At 44.8% G+C, this 19,412-nt stretch overlaps 1 protein-coding gene across 1 annotated transcript in view; it reads right to left on the bottom strand.

Moving 5' to 3' along the window:
- LOC311136700 (NAD(P) transhydrogenase, mitochondrial-like) overlaps nucleotides 1-19,412 on the bottom strand; it is a 57,765-nt gene that overhangs the window by 22,459 nt on the left and 15,894 nt on the right. Inside the window, exons 3-13 of the mRNA XM_084170938.1 lie at nucleotides 19,009-19,238; nucleotides 18,639-18,856; nucleotides 17,938-18,114; nucleotides 16,981-17,168; nucleotides 13,470-13,603; nucleotides 13,044-13,235; nucleotides 12,611-12,764; nucleotides 9,234-9,395; nucleotides 4,545-4,655; nucleotides 2,311-2,456; nucleotides 1,564-1,759 (exon numbers count right to left, since the gene is read on the bottom strand). Coding sequence (XP_084027064.1) covers nucleotides 1,564-1,759; nucleotides 2,311-2,456; nucleotides 4,545-4,655; nucleotides 9,234-9,395; nucleotides 12,611-12,764; nucleotides 13,044-13,235; nucleotides 13,470-13,603; nucleotides 16,981-17,168; nucleotides 17,938-18,114; nucleotides 18,639-18,856; nucleotides 19,009-19,238 — 1,908 coding nt within the window. The remainder of the gene's footprint in view (nucleotides 1-1,563; nucleotides 1,760-2,310; nucleotides 2,457-4,544; nucleotides 4,656-9,233; nucleotides 9,396-12,610; nucleotides 12,765-13,043; nucleotides 13,236-13,469; nucleotides 13,604-16,980; nucleotides 17,169-17,937; nucleotides 18,115-18,638; nucleotides 18,857-19,008; nucleotides 19,239-19,412) is intronic.

Here is a 19,412-nt window from a genome sequence, read left to right as displayed (position 1 = left end):
GGGAACTCTGGCCTCTTTCTAGAGCTCCGACCTGAAGATCACTGACGTCATGATTCGAACTTGTTTTTTTTCCAGATTACCCAGTTGTCTTGAAAGCACCATAAATCCAGAGAAAGCCAGACTTTGATGACAAAGTTTGGTGACAAAATTTTCCCATAAGAAGGACCGTCGCGTCACCTTCCTGTTCAAGTGAGCAGAGCACAACAAGGTGAGTCCAAAAATGTATTGTATGCTGCTGCGTAAATGATGTAATATGCCAGGGAGATATGTATACTGTAGCTAAGAAAGTAATACTAAGTGTATGTTGTGTAGTCCCGTGTAGCTCAGTTGGTAGAGCATGGCGCTTGCAACGCCAGGGTTGTGGGTTCGATTCCCATGGAGGACCAGTATGAAATGTTTTTATGCACTCACTAACTGTAAGTCGCTATGGATAAGAGCGTCTGCTAAATGACTAAAATGTAAAATGTGTAGTAAGCTGTTAGTAGCCCATGTGCCTCACCCTAATAATTTGGTCCCTTTCCCCCTCATAACTTAGCCTAATGGTCTGACTTGGTGATACACATGTAGCCTCTCGCCTGTTATAAAGAAATGTAATCATCAAATATTGTAAGAGCTTTCATGGTCTGTTTATATACCCCTTTATTTATCCTACGGTTCTGACTTGGTGTACAGGGAGAACACTATAAGAACGGCCCATGTTCTGAATTCTGTCACTGTACATTTCAAAAGTGCTAAACAAATAGTTATATTGACTATGTCCGTCTTAACTCGCTCATTAATGTCTTAATCGAAATTACGGATTGCCTCTTATGCGCTCATTGTTCCTTTATGCCAAAGTTTGTACATCTCAATTGTCAGTAGAAACCACATTTGTTTAGGCAAGTCAGCCATATCAGGCAGTAAATGAGGCTGAATTAACTGTTTCGCTACCAGACAAGGCTCTGCTGATAGCCAGGTATAGCGGTGGTAAGGATTCACTCCATGGTGCTGAAAAGAAAGCTCTGCTGTTGGGACAGCTTTATGTAGGCCCTAACAGTTTGTGGGCAAAAGCCGGCATTTACCGGCTAACGGAAATCCTGGACACATGCAGACACACACACACGTGCGGACACACACTAAAGGATTGCTGGGAAATGGGCCATCCTGAGGCACGGGTGTTGCTGATGAGGGTTGTTTGGGGGAAATTCCTTGTTTGTGAGTGCACCTCCTTGTGTGTGTACATGTCCTGCAGACATGGACGGGGTTAACAGGAGCATCTGGAACAGGGCTAGGGTCTGAATCAATGGTCTAGTCTAGGTTCCAGCTTGATTCCAGGAAAAAATTACCATCAAGAAGGATGCAGAGCTCCAGAGGTCTGCTGGGTAATACTGGTGATTCAGACATAATGGTGACCATTACCTCGGCACCACCGTAGTACAGCAGTTTGAAGCAGACCCCCACATGAGGACTACAGACCGCCACCTGCTGTTCACTATGTTTAGACAATATGTTCAGACAGAACACTCAAACATACAAATGGCAGACACATTTCATTTACTGCCACACACAGACATACACACTTACCAGCAGTGCCACCCACAGCCATGGCGGCACTCATCTGTGCCAGGAGTTCAGGGGTGGGCTTCAGGAAGCCCAGGGTGGCAGCGATGCCCCCTGCCACCCCCATCATACCCAGGGCATTACCCAGACGGGCAGTGGACTGGTTAGACAGACCAGCCAGGGCTCCCACACAGCACATACCGGAGCCCAGGTACATCATCTACAGAGAGAGGGATAGACGCACAGCTGTGACTTAGACCTGTGCCATGTTCCGGAAGGCACACTATAGCAACACGTTTTGCTGTTCTAATTGGACAAGTTTAGGTAATACATGCATGTTTCACTCAAGTTTCCTGCCTACTTAAAGGTGTTCTATGCAGAAATCACTACAATTCTAATAGTTCGCTTAATTTCAGTTGATGTGACAAAACAAGCAAGTATAGTGTAGAGAATCATTGTACCATCTAAACTGCTGTGAAATATATTTTCCATAACCCAACATTTTTTATTTTCAGCTGTTTGAAGCTGGTGTACAAAACCGAAAGTAAAAGACAAAAACTAAACTTAAGAACCGGAAGATTAGAAATAGCGCACAAAGAACAGATATACTGCTTCTTAGACTTGCTTTCAATGTGAATGACAGATCTATGACACACATTTCTATGTGTATTTGGTCAGGTCGCCCAAAAAGTTACATATTGCAGCTTTAACACAACCTACTGAACACAACTACTGACCCCGCTGCCAGTTTGAGGGTTAGGTGATGCTCACCTGTTCAATGTTATAGCCAGCCTGCAAGGCGACTCCATAGCCCCCAACGAACACCCCGGTGGGCAGTAGGTAGAGGTAGTTGTATTCTGGAGGGTCAGTGGGACGCTTGAACATGTCCAACATCTTCTTGGTGACCAGGAAACCACCTGAGAGAGAAAAAGAACAAAACCCGTCAAACTCAACCTGGTAGACAACGGTCTGCACATACGCTCTTGGCAACTGCTTGGCATCCGACCGTAAGGCGCTACAGAGGGTAGTGGGTACGAGCTCCCTGCCATCCAGGACCTCTATACCACGCAGTGTCAGAGGAAGGCCCTAAAAAAGGTCAAAGACTCCAGCCACCCAAGTCATAGACTGTTCTCTCTGCTACCGCACAGCACCAAGTCTGGAACCAACAGGACACTGAATAGCTTCTACCCCCAAGCCATAAGACTGCTAAATAGTTACTTAAATAGTTAACCAAATAGCTACCCGGACTATCTGCATTGACCATTTTTGCCCTAACTTTATTGACTCATTACATACGCTGCTGCTCCTGTTTTTTATTGGTTATTATATTCCTAACTATACACTGAGTAAACAAAATATTAAGTTGTTTTGTACACTCAGTGTATGTAAATATCTACCTCAAATACCTCGTACCCCTGCACATCAACTCGTACCCCGTGTATATAACCAAGTTATCGGTACTCATTGTGTATTTATTACAACGTGTTTAACTTTTCCCGTAAGCATTTCACTGTTAGCCTACACCTGTTGTTTACGAAGCATGTGACAAATACAATTTGAATGCTTCAGGCATAACAGGGTGAAGTCGGTAATATTTCAAATATTATTTATTGCACTCTTATTTGATATTTGAGTAACTCATTAAAACTGCACACAAAAGTAGAATTTATCCCCTGATATAAACGACCAGACGGAACACTTCATTTTGCTGGGGCGGATAACGTTCCTCTGAGTTCTCTTCAACCCCACTACACCCCTACACTCAGACAGGTTATCCAGTGGCTAACATCTGTCCACTTCAGCTGTACGGGCTAATTTTAGCCCAGCCCAGACCTCAATCACTTAAACACACCAATCATTTAAAAAAAAACAATTTCAGACTGAGGCTCAAAGTCAATACATTCAGATTCAAGAATGCAAAGGGCAGGTATTTAAGGATTTTTCCGTGCTCCCGCTATAAAAACACATGGAAAAACAAAAAAGACTGTGGCTAGAGCAAGAGGATGAAAAAACTATTCCTTGACCCCTGTCGTATAAGGAGCAGGTAGTCTCTAAATTTCAGGGCTAGTTTATGGAAACTAATATTGGAGGGTAATTTTTTGTGTATTCACTTGACAATATAAAACTTGTAGAAGAAGGGCTAGGAAAACAGACGGTGGAATGTCAGTTTTTATGTTAGTGAGGGTTTATGGGTGGCGCAATAGACCACTAAGAAATGTTGCGTGTGGAATGGAAACCAACTGGACCTTTAAACTGAAATTAAACATCTGCTCTTTAAATAAAATAAAACATATGTATAAATACATATATAAATATATATATAAAGAGGTGCACTTTAAGCACGCTGGAACACATGCACAAAAGAGATCTGAGAGTCATAATAACTGGTTATTACAGCAAATGGCAAAAATCTGCCAAAATCCCTGGCATGACCTTTGACCCTGCTAGGTAATCTGACCTGTCAGAGTGCCCTCGCACAGACTGAGACCTCTGGACCTCTGCAGCGTTTGCCTCAGTGGCTGTCTAGAATCACGCACCAAAGACTTTCCTGACACTACCATTAGCGAGCGACGTTCCCTCATTTCTTCTCAGCAGAGCTAGACTAAGCCTGGTTTATAGCATGAATGGTGCCCTTTTGAAGATAACTCAGTCACTTCCAGTTCAGGTGTGGAATTCCTTATTTTCCACCTGAAGGGAGTTAGGGAAGGTCTGCTCTCACGAACAGGGTTCATGGACCAACTAACGGTCACAGGTGAGGAAGAGGTCACAGTGGAGCAATAGCCTTACTTCACCTGCCACGATGCTCTACCAGTTTTCTTAATATATAGTCAAGTGAAATAAAATGGCCCTAAAGGGTCTGATATCCTTGTCTCTTACGTATTGGAATACCTTATATAAGGGGTCCAAGGGGGTACAATGTTGAGGTAACTGAAGCTCAGTTTGTCTGCTCCATTCACTGTCTGTTTTCACAGTTACTGTCTGGTTTAGTCCAGAGAGTCACTCACCAGCGATGTTGACTGAGGAAATGAAGGCAGCAGCGACAGCCAGGGTCTCGGCAGAGGAGGAGGGGGCATAGCCACCCCCCATGAGAGACAGACCGCCCACAGCTGTCAGACCTAGAATAAAAACACAGCTTAGATCACATGTCAACCCATTCCAGACATGCATTTGGCTGAGTTTACACAGGCAGCCTAATTCTGATCTTTTGCACAATTATTGGCAAAAAAACTGATCTGATTGTTCAAAACACCAATTCAGTGGAAAAAGATCAGAATTTGTCTGCCTGTGAAAACACACCCTTACTCCCACGTGTTGAACTGATGACAAATGACAATACAAAACACTAAAAGATTATTGCTTTTATACCCAATTGCCTTGTCAGACAAACACAGCTTTAATACATTTGAAGTGCTGTGAAGACAGGTATGTTTCTTACACATTAGAGCACAGCTGTGCAGCTTACTGTGAAAATTGTCAGAGCACAGAGGGAATCCTGATAACTATCAGCCCTATAATGACTTACAAATGCTGCCTGCTGTACTCTAGTGAACAACACAACAACAGGCTGGTCAGACAGAGCCAACAGGCTCACAGTCATGTGTTTGTGTGTCTGTCTGACTGGGTGAGATTTTCCTGGCTGTCCCTTTCTGGAACTCCACAGCAACAATTAGTCACACAGACAGACCAGAGGTTGAATTAAAGGTGCACTGCACACATCAGCAGGCAATTAGGTTAGAAAAATCTACTCACACACTCAAAAAGCGAGACATGCTGCTCACTCACACTATCCTAGACATGGTCGCCCACAAGGTCAACTTTGAAACCTTAATGCCATCAGATACCCACCTGAAGATTCCCTCCCTTGAAAAGAGGGTGACTTAACTCCACCCTCAATGAGGTTACATTTGGAAAACAAGGGCGTCATAGTCAGGCCATTGAGATCACAGACATAGGCTACCTGACCAAACAGACACCAATGCCACCTACCTCCTGCTGACTTATCAAGACAGCTCTTAAATAGTCAGCCAGTGATATCTATATTATATATCTATATTGATCACACAAACCCACACACAATAGAAATGAGGTCCCATGGGAGGTGCATCACATCTCACCTAGAGCAGACTTCAGAAAGGGCAGACTTTGGCAAATTGTGAGTCAATAGTTTCAGGTAGATTAAAGACACTGTCAGGAGACTGGAGGATGGCGCCATAACTGCCATTGGGCAAAACCAAGGGTTCCCCATCAAAAGTAACCCAATGCTCCAGACAGAGATTGACACGCACTTCTCGCTCTCTCTTAAGAATACGAAAGTCCAAATTCCATTATGCTTCACTAACGTCTCGGGCTCTTACAGCTTTATTACATTTGGCACAACAATAACAAGAATTCCAATGGCTTCAAAGTTTCCACTTCTTTGCATGACCACAATAAAAGGCATCGTTTAGGTAATGCCAAATATGCGGGGAACACACCCAAGACAGAATGTGTGAGGATAGAGATTGACTAGGGTGGGGGGGTATGTGTAGTAGTGATGGGGGAAAGAAATTCAGTTACATATCGCAATTTTATTTTTGAACGATATATCGTATTTGACTCCAAGCTCTCGCTTGTCTCTCTGCAGCAGACATCAGTGTTGTGTTCGAGACCACCTAAAGCGAGACCGATTCCAGACCAAGACCGGAGCGAATCGAGTCAAGACCGACTCGAGACCGAGTCAAGACCGAGAGGGGGACGAGACGTCCGAGATTCAAGACCATGATTGTAATTGTCAAATCACCACCATAATAAGAGTTCAAAATGTCCATTATTTCTGTGTTCATATTTCAGGAGAACATATGGATTCTTTAGACATTCAGAATGGTGAAAAAAATGCATGCTGATGGCAAATAGAGCCACTTTACAAGTTGTTACTAACCCAAACACAGTGGGGAACAACGAGGGCCTTCTAGCCCTTCAGAGAAGAGCTAAGGATTTATAAAATAATAATTATATTATTTTTTCAATGATGTTCTGATTTAATCTCTTCAGTTTTTGTTGGAAAGGGTTAACACTGGGGAGATAAATCTAGCTAGCTAAATCGGCCATTGGCTAGCCTATAAGAAGCTAGATAGATGCCTTCTGTCATTCAACTGTATTCGGGACGAATTTTGGAGTGACAACGGAATCAACCAATCCCATTTTGACTTGTAATGGGTGGGACCGTTTTTACAAAACATATGGAAACTTCTTCCTTCTCCAAGGCCACCAGGTCACAGCACAATAGTGAGCAGTAGTTTTCCCACAGTCTAGCTAGCTAGCTTTTGTTTTAGGCTAGTTTGCAGTGGCTGCAATCGAAGAGGATGTTGTTGCTAATTTGTTAGCATCGCCCTTTTCAAGATTAACTTTCAACAAGAAGTTAAGTTTCAAATTATCATCATCTGGTGAGTGGAGATGTGTTTTTTATTGCACCTTGATTGCTGCTGTTAGCTATCTCTTTTAAAATAACTTGTTTGTGAAACATTGTTGCATTTAAACTTTAGATCACCGGTTACATTGTGTGCTGAAGGTGAATCATGTTTTTTTGCAATGGGAAGTAATAGTTGTACATTTTGATTGGGGAAATGCTTAGCCTAATGGTTGTATTTCGTATTCTTATGATTGGGACCTACTGGCCTTTTATGTCCGAGTGAATGACTGCTTATCCTTTAACATCATGCTGTGTTACTGCTGTCTTTCTTGCAGCCCTATGTGTTTTACAAAAAGTGCACTCTCCTACATTGAGTGCGCTGGTAATAAGGTCGCTGTCCTTTCAGCATCGCGGGCCTGTCACCCATCCTTCGACGTGTCACTGTTGTCACTTTTGGTGATAGTGAGGGTGTTAGGCTACCATAAGTTGCGTAAGACTGCTACAATTTCCCCCGGTCTCCCCTTACTAATAGTGAGCACGCAACTTTCAAACAATTCCCCCCACTCTTCCCTACCAGCGAATCAAGGAAATTCTATAGCGGTTTTAATGCGCTGACTGAATGGAAGCGGAAATTACTGTATGATTTTTTTACTCCGCTGGTCTCGGGAAGAAATGACGAGTCCTCACTGTCCGAGACCGAATCAAGACAGAGTAAAAATGTTTCCGACACAAGACCGAGACACTCAATGTGGTCTCGAGACTGGTCTCGAGTACTACAACGCTGGCAGACATCGTGAGTAATATGTTTGGAACATCAAATCGCAATAAAATTCCAGTATCGAATTGCAATACATATAGAATTGTGAGAATCGCAATACATATCGTATCGGCATCTAATTATCGTGATATTATCTTATCGTGAGGTCGCTGGCAATTCCCAGCACTAACGTGTAGAGTGTGCACTAATAAAGTAATTGACAAGAACTGTGCAGTAGGTCCAGGGAGATAATTGCTCCATTGGATGCCCCCATCATGCCTTCTCTGAAGTTAGCATCTGTGGCGACATGAAGGGGGTTTTAATGTTGGACCACCATGGGCTCATTAACAACCAAGCCTTTCCTGGTTCCTGGACCCAGACCCTGGTCGTGACCGACTGTCCTACCGCCGCAGGGAGGAACAAGGAAAAGCTTTACGAAGCACCAGATACCACAGCCAGCTTGTCACTTCCGCCCATGTCAAGAGTAATCAAAACACTGCGAGCGAACAGACACACACACACACACACACACACACACACACACACACACACACACACACACACACACACACACACACACACACACACACACACACACACACACACACACACACACACACACTCTATAACGCCTCATGTTAATGAAGTAGTCGTGGATGGTGGGAAAGAGGGCAAGGGGCAACTAATAACGCCACAGACATCAAAACTAGGAACCAGTACGCAAATTAATGTCTTCTTCATCTTTGACAGAGTAATGATCAAATGTCTTCTCGGCACTATCCAAGCATTGAGTTACCATTTTAAATCAGCCTAATAATCAGTTTCTCTTTTATTTGCAGACAAAGAAATATTAAATTACAGATTAATCTACTATAATTTGTTAGCCTATATTCAGAGTGGAACCTGAGACCTATGCTTTTAGTTGCTTGAAGCAGATCTCAACTCTGGAGTAGAAGAGTTTTAAATCATCCAGACTACAAGGATCATGAATCATTTCCTGTTCCCTCCAGGTCTTACTCATCACTGAGAAGAGAGCACCTGCAGGTGTGGAGGTGGAGGGAGATTTCACCACCAGGTCTGTAAAGGAATCTCCTCTGGACAGTTACAGGATTGCCTTTTATGGACTAGTAAATCAAATTAATAACATTTGGGTTTAAAAACGAGATTTATTCTCATTTGAAGCCAAATCCCAAGTGAAGTAATGTAGGCATATATGCATTTTCATCAGTAAGTTTACCTCCCTTCATATCTATAAATACATTACTAAATATACTAAATTACAAAATAATGACTTGCCTATGTTTAGACTTGCCTTTAGTGAACTAACACTCAAACTTGACTTTTATATTTATTACTAGCACTGACTTTACTGATAGCTACTTTGAGTAAAAATGTACTTACTACGACTGAGATATGTGGTTGTCCCACCTAGCCATCTTAAGATGAATGCACTAACTGTAAGTCGCTCTGGCTAAATGACTAAAATGTAAATGTAGTCTTCTTTGCACTGTATCCATTTCATTAAGAGGAGTCTTCATAAACACTCACCAGAGATGGCGTTGGTAACGGACATGAGTGGGGAGTGAAGGGCTGGGCTCACCCCCCACACCGTGTGGTAGCCCACAATGGTAGCCAGGCCGAAGATGGTCACCATCTGAGGGAAGGCTGTGTTCGGCGCAGCCAGGCCCAGGCCTAACATGGTGCCAAGACCTGAGAGGGGGAAAGGGTTAATAAATAACTTAACACTAGCCCACGTCGCATATCTAATGTCCATATGTAATATAGCCAAGGGCTTTCTACTCATTGAAATGCAAGCGAAAAAAACAAAAACAAATCATTGACCGTCATAAGGTGTTGAATTTAATTAGGCCATGTCATGTGAGGCACACTAGATATTGTAGAGTAGAAATGCTGACTCTTTCTAATGTCTACTAATTTTCTTAAGTGAGGACAAGAGACAGACACGTTGGGGTTAGAAATTTAGCTAGGCGCAATTACAGACAGCAACCCAAGTATGGTGGTGGTACACCACAGCCAACCTAGAATGAGCTGCTCGGGGGAACGTGTGAACGGGGTTTACAGGCCTGCCGTCTCCAGTCGCCACCACTAGAGCAAGTGTCTGTGGGAAACAGATACAACACTACTTCAGACAGACACAGCGGGGGGGGGGGGGGGGGGGGGGGCGACATCCCACATTTTATTATTCCCAGTTTCCTGGCACTAAGGGGCTGCTGGTGGTGGTTTGGGCTGGGGGTGGTTGGGTTGAGAGGGAGGGAGGGAGGGGCCATGTTAGGTTGAGCTCTAATTAGGTGACCAATCCTAATTTCAAAGGGGCTCTCATCCTTTCTGGCCTCTCACGTGGCTGATCCGGTGGTCAGGACATCACAATGCTCCAGCAGCACCTTCCTTGGCTTCAGCAGGGAAAGACAGAGATACGGAGCGAACTAACTCAAGAAAGGACAGGAAGATGAATGTGCTTGTTTGTTTATCTCAGGTGTTTATTTACGTGTGAACCCAGATTGTGGCTCGTCTGTCTGAATGTTGGGGAAGGAGGACGTGTTCTCTGGGTCTCTTTGATGTGATTCCAGAACAGAACAGAGACGACAGTTGGTGCCTGCCTCCTCTCTCTAACACAGACTAACATCTGAGCCCCCGTCTGTAACCAATATAAATAATCTGCAGGGATTTCTGTTCAGTGTAGCTTTTATGTCTGATCACGACTGGTGCTGCTCTCAGAATGGGGTCACAGCTCACCTTTCCCACATAAGTCAGATATGTGGATGGCTTGTGAGTGTTAGTAGAGAATGTAAAAATGTAATGAATGTGAATGGTAATAAAACATTAACATGTTGCTTTTAACCCCCCGCGATAGTCCTGTTAACCCAGGTCAGGGTGAGGAGAGCGAGACCACCATAGGAGCTCAGAGAGACTCATGACACGGCTCAGTTTAGGGGCCATTATCCTGACAGCCAGGGTTGCTCTGCATCCTCCGCTTTCTGCTGTGTCAGCCATTTTATTCCCCTTACATTATAATTAAGTAAACGACTGACTTAGACCGGGGTGGTGTTCATTAGGGCAGTGGTTCTCAACTGGTTTTGCCTTGGGACCCAAATTGGACTAGGTTGTCTCAGACGCGGCCCAATATTCGCATTTTAAAAAACTCCCGCGACCCTGTAGCAAGATGTTTTGCAACAGAACATAGATATGTGCCTTTCTTATTGGACCAGGTAGTTTCTCCCCGTTTTACTCAGCTTTCTTCCCTTTGTTACCTACTGAACATGACCCTGGAAGGCAAGGTAGTGCCTTCAGAAAGTATTCATACTGCTTGAATTATTCCACATTTTGTTGAGTTACAACCTGAGTTCAAAATGGATTCAATTGATTGTTTCTCACCAATCTACACATAATACCCCCTTGATGACAAAGTGAAAACATGTTTGGAATTTGTTTTTGCACATTGTTTGAAAATGAAATACAGAAATATCTAATTTACATAAGTATTCACATCCCTGAGTCAATACATGTTAGAATCACCTTTGGCAGCGATTACAGCTGAGTCTTTCTGGGTAAGTCTCTAAGAGCTTTGCACCCCTGGATTGTACAGTATTTGCCCATTATTATTTTCAAAATTCTTCAAGCTCTGTCAAATTGGTTGTTGATCATTGCTAGACAACCATTTTCATGTTTTGCCATACATTTTCAAGCAGATTTAAGTCAAATCTGTAACTCGGCCACTAAGGAACATTCACTGTCTTCTTGGTAAGCAATTCCAGTGTAGAATTGACCTTGTGTTTTAGGTTATTGTCCTGCTGAAAGGTGAATTAATCTCCCAGTGTCTGGTGGAAAGCAGACTGAATCAGGTTTTCCTCTAGGATTTTGCCTGTGCTTTGATCCATTACGTTTCTTTTTTATCCTGAAAAAGTCCTTAACGATTACAAGCAGTCCTTAACGATTACCCATTACATGATGCAGCCACCACTATGCTTGAAAATATGGAGAGTGGAACTCAGTAATGTGTTGTATTGGATTTGTCCCAAACATAACACTTTGTATTCAGGATAAAACGTTAATTGCTTTGCCACATTTTTTGCAGTTTTACTTTAGTGCCTTGATGCATGTTTTGGAATATTTTTATTCTGTACAGGCTTCCTTCTTTTCACTCTGTCAGTTAGGTTAGTATTGTAGAGTAACTACAATGTTGTTGATCCATCCTCAGTTTTGTCCTATCACTGCCATTAAACTCTAAATGGTTTTAAAGTCACCATTGCATTGGCCTCGGTGAAATCCCTGAGCGGTTTCCTTCCTCTCCGGCAACTGAGTTAGGAAGTACACCTGTATCTTTGTAGTGACACCATCCAAAGTGTAATTAATAACTTCACCATGCTCAAAGAGATTTTCAATGTCTGCTTTTTATTTTTACCCATCTACCAATAGGTGTCCTTCTTTGCGAGGCATTGGAAAATCTCCCTGGTCTTTGTGGTTGAATCTGTGTTTGAAATTCACTGCTCGACTGAGGGACCTTAAAGATAATTGTACGTGTGGGGTACAGAGAAGAGGTAGTCATTCTAAAATCATGTTAAACACTATTATTGCACACAGAGTCCATGCAACTTATTATGTGACTTAATAAGCACATTTTTACTCCTGTACTTATTTAGGCTTGCCCTAACAAATGTGTTGAATACTTATTGACTCAAGACATTTCAGCTTTTCATTTGTAAAAATTTTGAAAAACACAATTCCACTTTCACGTTATGGGGTATTGTGTGTAGGCCAGTGACAAAAACAATTCTAAATGTAATCCATTTTAAATGTAACAACAATGTGGAAAAAGTCAAGGGGTGTGAATACTTTCTGAAGGCAATGTAAGTATAAATGAATGAAGAGTCTAGGCAGTCAGTGCAGTCAGTGATGGTGTCTCTCACCTCCAGTGTACATGCCAGTGGTAGTCAGGGTAGCCTTGAAAGGGGACACGGCAGCAGCCTTCTCCTTAGCCAGCTCCTGCTTGCTCTTGGGTTTGGGAGGGGCTGCCACTGGGATGTTATCGGGCAGAGGAGCTGGGAAGAGGTTGGTTCCATTCTGCATCAGATAGAAAGGTGAAAATGATTGAGAATGCCAACCAAACAGAAGTCAACAATGCATGGATGTACATTTGAGATCAACATTTCACTTTCACCAAACACTATCAAAACACTTCATTACCATTATTACCAAACAAACCAATCAACAAAGACTATTTTCATTTTTTAACTGTAGAAGTAGAGAGTATAGATTCACCATGATCTAATTAACCAATCTTCCCTTGTGCTAAAAAACAGATAACCAAGGTAACCAAACCCATTAACCCCGATGATTCACCTGCATGACAATAGATCCTCTGATGACATGGTCCATGGTGCCGTAGTTAAATTTCTCCTTGACCTCATAGTTGAAGTTCTCAGTGGAAGGGCTGATGGCACGGATGAGTTTGGTCAGGTTGTTGGAGTACAGGGTGCTGGACTGGGTGGGCAGGCGGCTGGGCAGGTCAGTGAAGCCAATGTGGGTCACACCCTAAAAACAAAACACATAACCAGTTATTTTATTGAAAGACCAAAATTGTGCATTCTCATTTTGACCGGTTAAAATGGGATTGAATTATAATACTGTAACAAGGTGACATGGTGGTATGATTTCATTGCTAGGAAAACAAAACACAGAAGCTAACAAGATGACTGACAACAAGGAGCCGGTTCAAAAGGGAAAATAGTGATGATGAAATTGAAACTGTGGACAGGCCCATCTGACCTTGTGTACAGACAGTTCTCCAGGCACCGTGGTTTCGATGTTTCCTCCAGCCTCAGCAGCCAGGTCCACCACCACAGAGCCATCCTTCATGCTCTCCACCATGTCCTTGGTGATCAGGATGGGGGCCTTGCGACCTGGCGACAGGACACATCACCATGGTGACACAGGGGTCTTGTCTGCAGTACCAGCAGGGTGCTCAATCAGCAGCTGACCTCTTTATTCAGCCTTCTGTACAACAACGTCTTAAAATCTGGATTTAACGACAATGAATCAAACCCTGGCAAATAAACTAATTGCAGTTTGTTGTTCTCGGTTTACGCTAGGCAATGTTTTCGGGTCCCTTCTGACGTTTACACTAGCTTTAAAGTAAACAGATCTCATGAGAACACAGAAACTCTTTCAAGATCATATAATAATATAAATATAATAATAATAATAATAATAATAATAATATAATATGCCATTTAGCAGACGCTTTTATCCAAAGCGACTTACAGTCATGCGTGCATACATTTTTACGTATGGGTGGTCCCGGGGATCGAACCCACAACCTTGGCGTTACAAGCACCATGCTCTACCAGCTGAGCTACAGAGGACCACGCTGAGCTACAGAGGACCACGCTGAGCTACAGAGGACCATGTTGAACTGGTCAGAACAGGAGACATCAGTACTGATAAGGCTAGGGTAGGCTGGTGTCAACCAGACCAAAGGAGTCGGTCTCTCCACTCAACAGGACCAGTAGCATTAGTATAGCGGCCAGGACAACATGCCCTAGGGCTGGGACCATTACACAACATCAGTGACTTTGGCACCAGTTCAACCACATGACATGTCAGTGGAGAGGAGAATGTAATTCATAACTTCCTCTGAATATCTGATCACATTATTATTGTTATTCTTTAGTTTTTTTATCTTCTTATGTTTGTTGTGTAGCTAATATTATTTTCATTCATTTTTTTGCACATTGCGTTGCATTCCATGTCTGAAATGTGCTGTATAAATAAAGCTTGAGTTGATTTGAGCGTAGCAATTTCTCTATGGTGTCTCTGTGGTCTGTTATAGGCTGCTACAGGAACGGAATAATATCAACTCAGCCTTGAGGGGCAGAGTTAACCAGATGGATAGGGCTTAAACACTACCTTAACTACACTAGGTAACTAAGCTGAAGAAGCCTTAAAGCAGCTTAGAGCCTGAGAGGATTGGACAGATGAGAGCTGATGATAGCAGTACATGCATTTCAAATGGGTGAAATCAGGGGTGACAATAGCCTGGTTGCCAGATGTTCTGCTCTCAAGTCAAACTGTTTGATGACAATGACAATGGAGTGAGTAGGCCAGAACACAAACAGATCAGACTAGGAGGACTGCAGCGCAGCAGAAGACTAGGAGGACTGCAGCGCAGCAGAAGACTAGGAGGACTGCAGCGCAGCAGAAGACTAGGAGGACTGCAGCGCAGCAGAAGATGTAAAGGGATGTAAAGCAGGTAGATTAAGATGATAAAGATATAGATACGGATGTGTCTCTATGGTAGGGGATAGGGGGTAGTGAGGTGTGTCTACGGTAGGGGATAGGGGTAGTGAGGTGTGTCTCTATGGTAGGGGATAGGGGGTAGTGAGGTGTGTCTACGGTAGGGGATAGGGGTAGTGAGGTGTGTCTATGGGCGGGGATAGGGGTAGTGAGGTGTGTCTATGGTAGGGGATAGGGGTAGTGAGGTGTGTCTATGGGAGGGGATAGGGGTAGTGAGGTGTGTCTACGGTAGGGGATAGGGGGTAGTGAGGTGTGTCTATGGTAGGGGATAGGGGTAGTGAGGTGTGTCTCTACGGTAGGGGATAGGGGGTAGTGAGGTGTGTCTATGGGAGGGGATAGGGGTAGTGAGGTGTGTCTCTATGGTAGGGGATAGGGGTAGTGAGGTGTGTCTCTACGGTAGGGGATAGGGGTAGTGAGGTGTGTCTATGGGAGGGGATAGGGGTAGTGAGGTGTGTCTCTACGGTAGGGGATAGGGGTAGTGAGGTGTCTCTACGGTAGGGGATAGGGGTAGTGAGGTGTGTCTATGGGAGGGGATAGGGGTAGTGAGGTGTCTCTACGGTAGGGGATAGGGGGTAGTGAGGTGTGTCTCTACGGTAGGGGATAGGGGTAGTGAGGTGTGTCTATGGGAGGGGATAGGGGTAGTGAGGTGTGTCTATGGGAGGGGATAGGGGTAGTGAGGTGTGTCTCTATGGTAGGGGATAGGGGTAGTGAGGTGTGTCTATGGGAGGGGATAGGGGTAGTGAGGTGTGTCTCTATGGTAGGGGATAGGGGTAGTGAGGTGTGTCTATGGGAGGGGATAGGGGTAGTGAGGTGTGTCTCTATGGTAGGGGATAGGGGTAGTGAGGTGTGTCTATGGGAGGGGATAGGGGTAGTGAGGTGTGTCTCTACGGTAGGGGATAGGGGTAGTGAGGTGTGTCTATGGTAGGGGATAGGGGTAGTGAGGTGTGTCTCTATGGTAGGGGATAGGGGGTAGTGAGGTGTGTCTCTATGGTAGGGGATAGGGGGTAGTGAGGTGTGTCTATGGGAGGGGATGGGGTAGTGAGGTGTGTCTATGGGAGGGGATAGGGGTAGTGAGGTGTGTCTATGGGAGGGGATAGGGGTAGTGAGGTGTGTCTATGGGAGGGGATAGGGGTAGTGAGGTGTGTCTCTACGGTAGGGGATAGGGGTAGTGAGGTGTGTCTATGGGAGGGGATAGGGGTAGTGAGGTGTGTCTATGGGAGGGGATAGGGGTAGTGAGGTGTGTCTACGGTAGGGGATAGGGGTAGTGAGGTGTGTCTACGGTAGGGGATAGGGGTAGTGAGGTGTGTCTATGGTAGGGGATAGGGGTAGTGAGGTGTCTATACGGTAGGGGATAGGGGTAGTGAGGTGTGTCTATGGTAGGGGATAGGGGTAGTGAGGTGTCTCTACGGTAGGGGATAGGGGTAGTGAGGTGTGTCTATGGTAGGGGATAGGGGTAGTGAGGTGTGTCTCTACGGTAGGGGATAGGGGTAGTGAGGTGTGTCTATGGGAAGGGATAGGGGTAGTGAGGTGTGTCTATGGGAAGGGATAGGGGTAGTGAGGTGTGTCTATGGTAGGGGATAGGGGTAGTGAGGTGTGTCTCTACGGTAGGGGATAGGGGTAGTGAGGTGTGTCTACGGTAGGGGATAGGGGTAGTGAGGTGTGTCTCTACGGTAGGGGATAGGGGTAGTGAGGTGTGTCTATGGGAAGGGATAGGGGTAGTGAGGTGTGTCTATGGGAAGGGATAGGGGTAGTGAGGTGTGTCTCTATGGTAGGGGATAGGGGTAGTGAGGTGTGTCTCTACGGTAGGGGATAGGGGTAGTGAGGTGTGTCTCTACGGTAGGGGATAGGGGGTAGTGAGGTGTGTCTCTACGGTAGGGGATAGGGGTAGTGAGGTGTGTCTATGGGAAGGGATAGGGGTAGTGAGGTGTGTCTATGGGAAGGGATAGGGGTAGTGAGGTGTTGTTGGTTATATCACTGTGCATACCGGGGATGAGTGCCGTGCTGATGAGGATGTCTACTTCCAGACACTGCTTAGCAAACAGCTTCATTTCAGCCTCGATGAACTCCTTGGACATCTCCTTGGCGTAGCCGCCCTGGCCGTCGCCAGCCTCCTTAATGTCCACCTCCAGAGTCTCTGCTCCCAGAGACTTGAACTGCTCTAAGGCCGCCGCTCTGGGGAGGGAACACAGGGGATGTCATGGAAGGCACTGGCAGGGCGGACGGGGCACTTAATGGAAGCCCCTGATACATTCTACAGCATCACTGCAGGAGCATAGGCTATGTCTATGATTGTTGTAAAATCTGCAAGTAGTAAACAATGTGGTGAGATTCAAATCTTTGAATCTGGAGAGTAAAAATAGTAAAGAAACAGCGTTTTATCCCATTATTCCACCCTTTTAAGTAAGTGGAAGCAATCTACCGTTTTCTAAAGACAATGAGCTGCAAATTCTCATTTGTAATGCAGCTACTACCACCACCTGGAGAATTAGCAACATCACACTTTCAAATCTTTTGACTCATCACATATGCTGCTGTTACTGTTTTTTATCTATCCTGTTGCATAGTCACATTATCCCTACCTATATGTACATATCTACCTCAGTTACATCGTAGTCCTGCACATCGACTCTGTACTGGTACCCTGTGTATATAGCCAAGTTATCGTTACTCATTGTGTATTTATTCCTCGTGTTATTTTTTATTTCTCATTTTTCTCTCTCTGCATTGTTGTGAAGGACCGTCTGTAAGCATTTCACTGTTAATTTACACCTGTTGTTTACAAAGCATGTGACAAATGAAATTGGATTTGACTTGGAAAGAAATCTCAATAAAACAAATAAGGGAGCAGCTCTACAATGTGATAATGAACCAACCAATGAGTCCCAGTGATTTCATTGGTAAAGTAATGGCTGAATATCCAGGGTTGGGTGGTCCCACTCACCGAGTGTCGAAGCCCCTGACGATAGCACCCATGGCTCTGGCAGTACCAGCAGCAGCCAGACCTGCTACTCCTCCTCCAATGATCAGCACCTTAGCAGGTGGGACCTTTCCAGCAGCAGTGATCTGTCCAGTGAAGAAGCGCCCAAAGCTGTTGGCTGCCAGCACAACAGCTTTGTATCTGGAAACACAGGCACAGAAAATGGCCAATTACAAATACTGTCAGAGCACGTCTACCCAGCCTCAAAATACATCACAGCGGTTTACTCTGCCAAGTGGACCACACACACCGAGACACACACACACACACAGCAGAGCCAAGATGATACAGCTGGACAGACACAGTAGTGAGCAGACCAAGAGAAGTGCATTCAACAAGCAAATGTTTTCCATTTTAATGACACGACAACCTCCGTCATTAAAACAAACTGCCTCAGACACAGGCTCATTCATTCTAGTTGCATTTCAAAATACTTATCCTGGACATAAACTTGTACCTTTGAAGATTTAGCTTTTACTTGTCTCTCTAGTCTTCCAGCATTGTCTCACCATTTAGCCATTTGTCATTGTAAGCTACACAAATAAAGCACATTAGCAAGAAAAAGGCAAGTGACCCAGCTCTGGGAGTCCCCCCCCCCCCCAGCTCTGGGAGTCGTCCCACCCCCCTCCCTCCCTCACACCACCCATACCGTCCCATGTCCTCACCCTGCAATGTTAGCCATGGAGCTGAGAGCGTCGTAGCCCTGTGCGATGGTGACGCGGGGCACCTGGTCCATGGCCAGCACGGTGGCCTTCCTCTGGGAGAGCATGTCCATCAGCTCAGGGTTCTGGGCCGGGTAGATGAAGCTGAACAGAGTGGCTGCCTCCTTCATCAGCTCCACCTCATGGGCTCCCAGCTCAGGGTTGAAGATGGGAGCACGCACCTGAGAGAGAGACACAGACACAAACACACAGACAAGCGATAGAGACATTTGATGTAAAATCCCTTACGCGATACAATAGTTACCATGGCAGCAAATGAGGGTTAAATGACTATCCACCCTATTTTCATCACTTACATAGCCTCTTCCCTTACCTTGACCAGCACATCAGAGCCCAGGACATCTTTGACGTCTTCGATGGTGGCTCCAGCCTGGATGTATTGTTGATCGGGGAACTTGGAGGGCTCTCCTGCCCCAGACTCCACCACCACGTTGAAGCCCTGTTTGATAAGGGCCTGCACTCCGGCCGGGGACAGAGCCACACGACGCTCATTCTGGAAGATCTCCTTCGGTACACCCACCGTCAGCTGCTTATAGGGAATACCTGGAATAACAGTAACACAATTCACTGAGGTACGTTTTATTCATTCAGCAAAGGGTAATCTGCAAAGATATTTGTTGAAGAAAACTAGGTCAATCCTAAAAACATCCGCATTCGGAAAACTAGACACAGACCATATTAAGATGTTGCTATTTTGTTATGTTGACATATATTGTG

This window comes from Coregonus lavaretus (assembly GCF_964263955.1).
Source record: "Coregonus lavaretus genome assembly, chromosome: 10".
Lineage (NCBI taxonomy): Eukaryota > Metazoa > Chordata > Actinopteri > Salmoniformes > Salmonidae > Coregonus > Coregonus lavaretus.
Note: the sequence above shows the minus strand (reverse complement) of the source record. Positions and strands in the feature narration are given on the sequence as shown.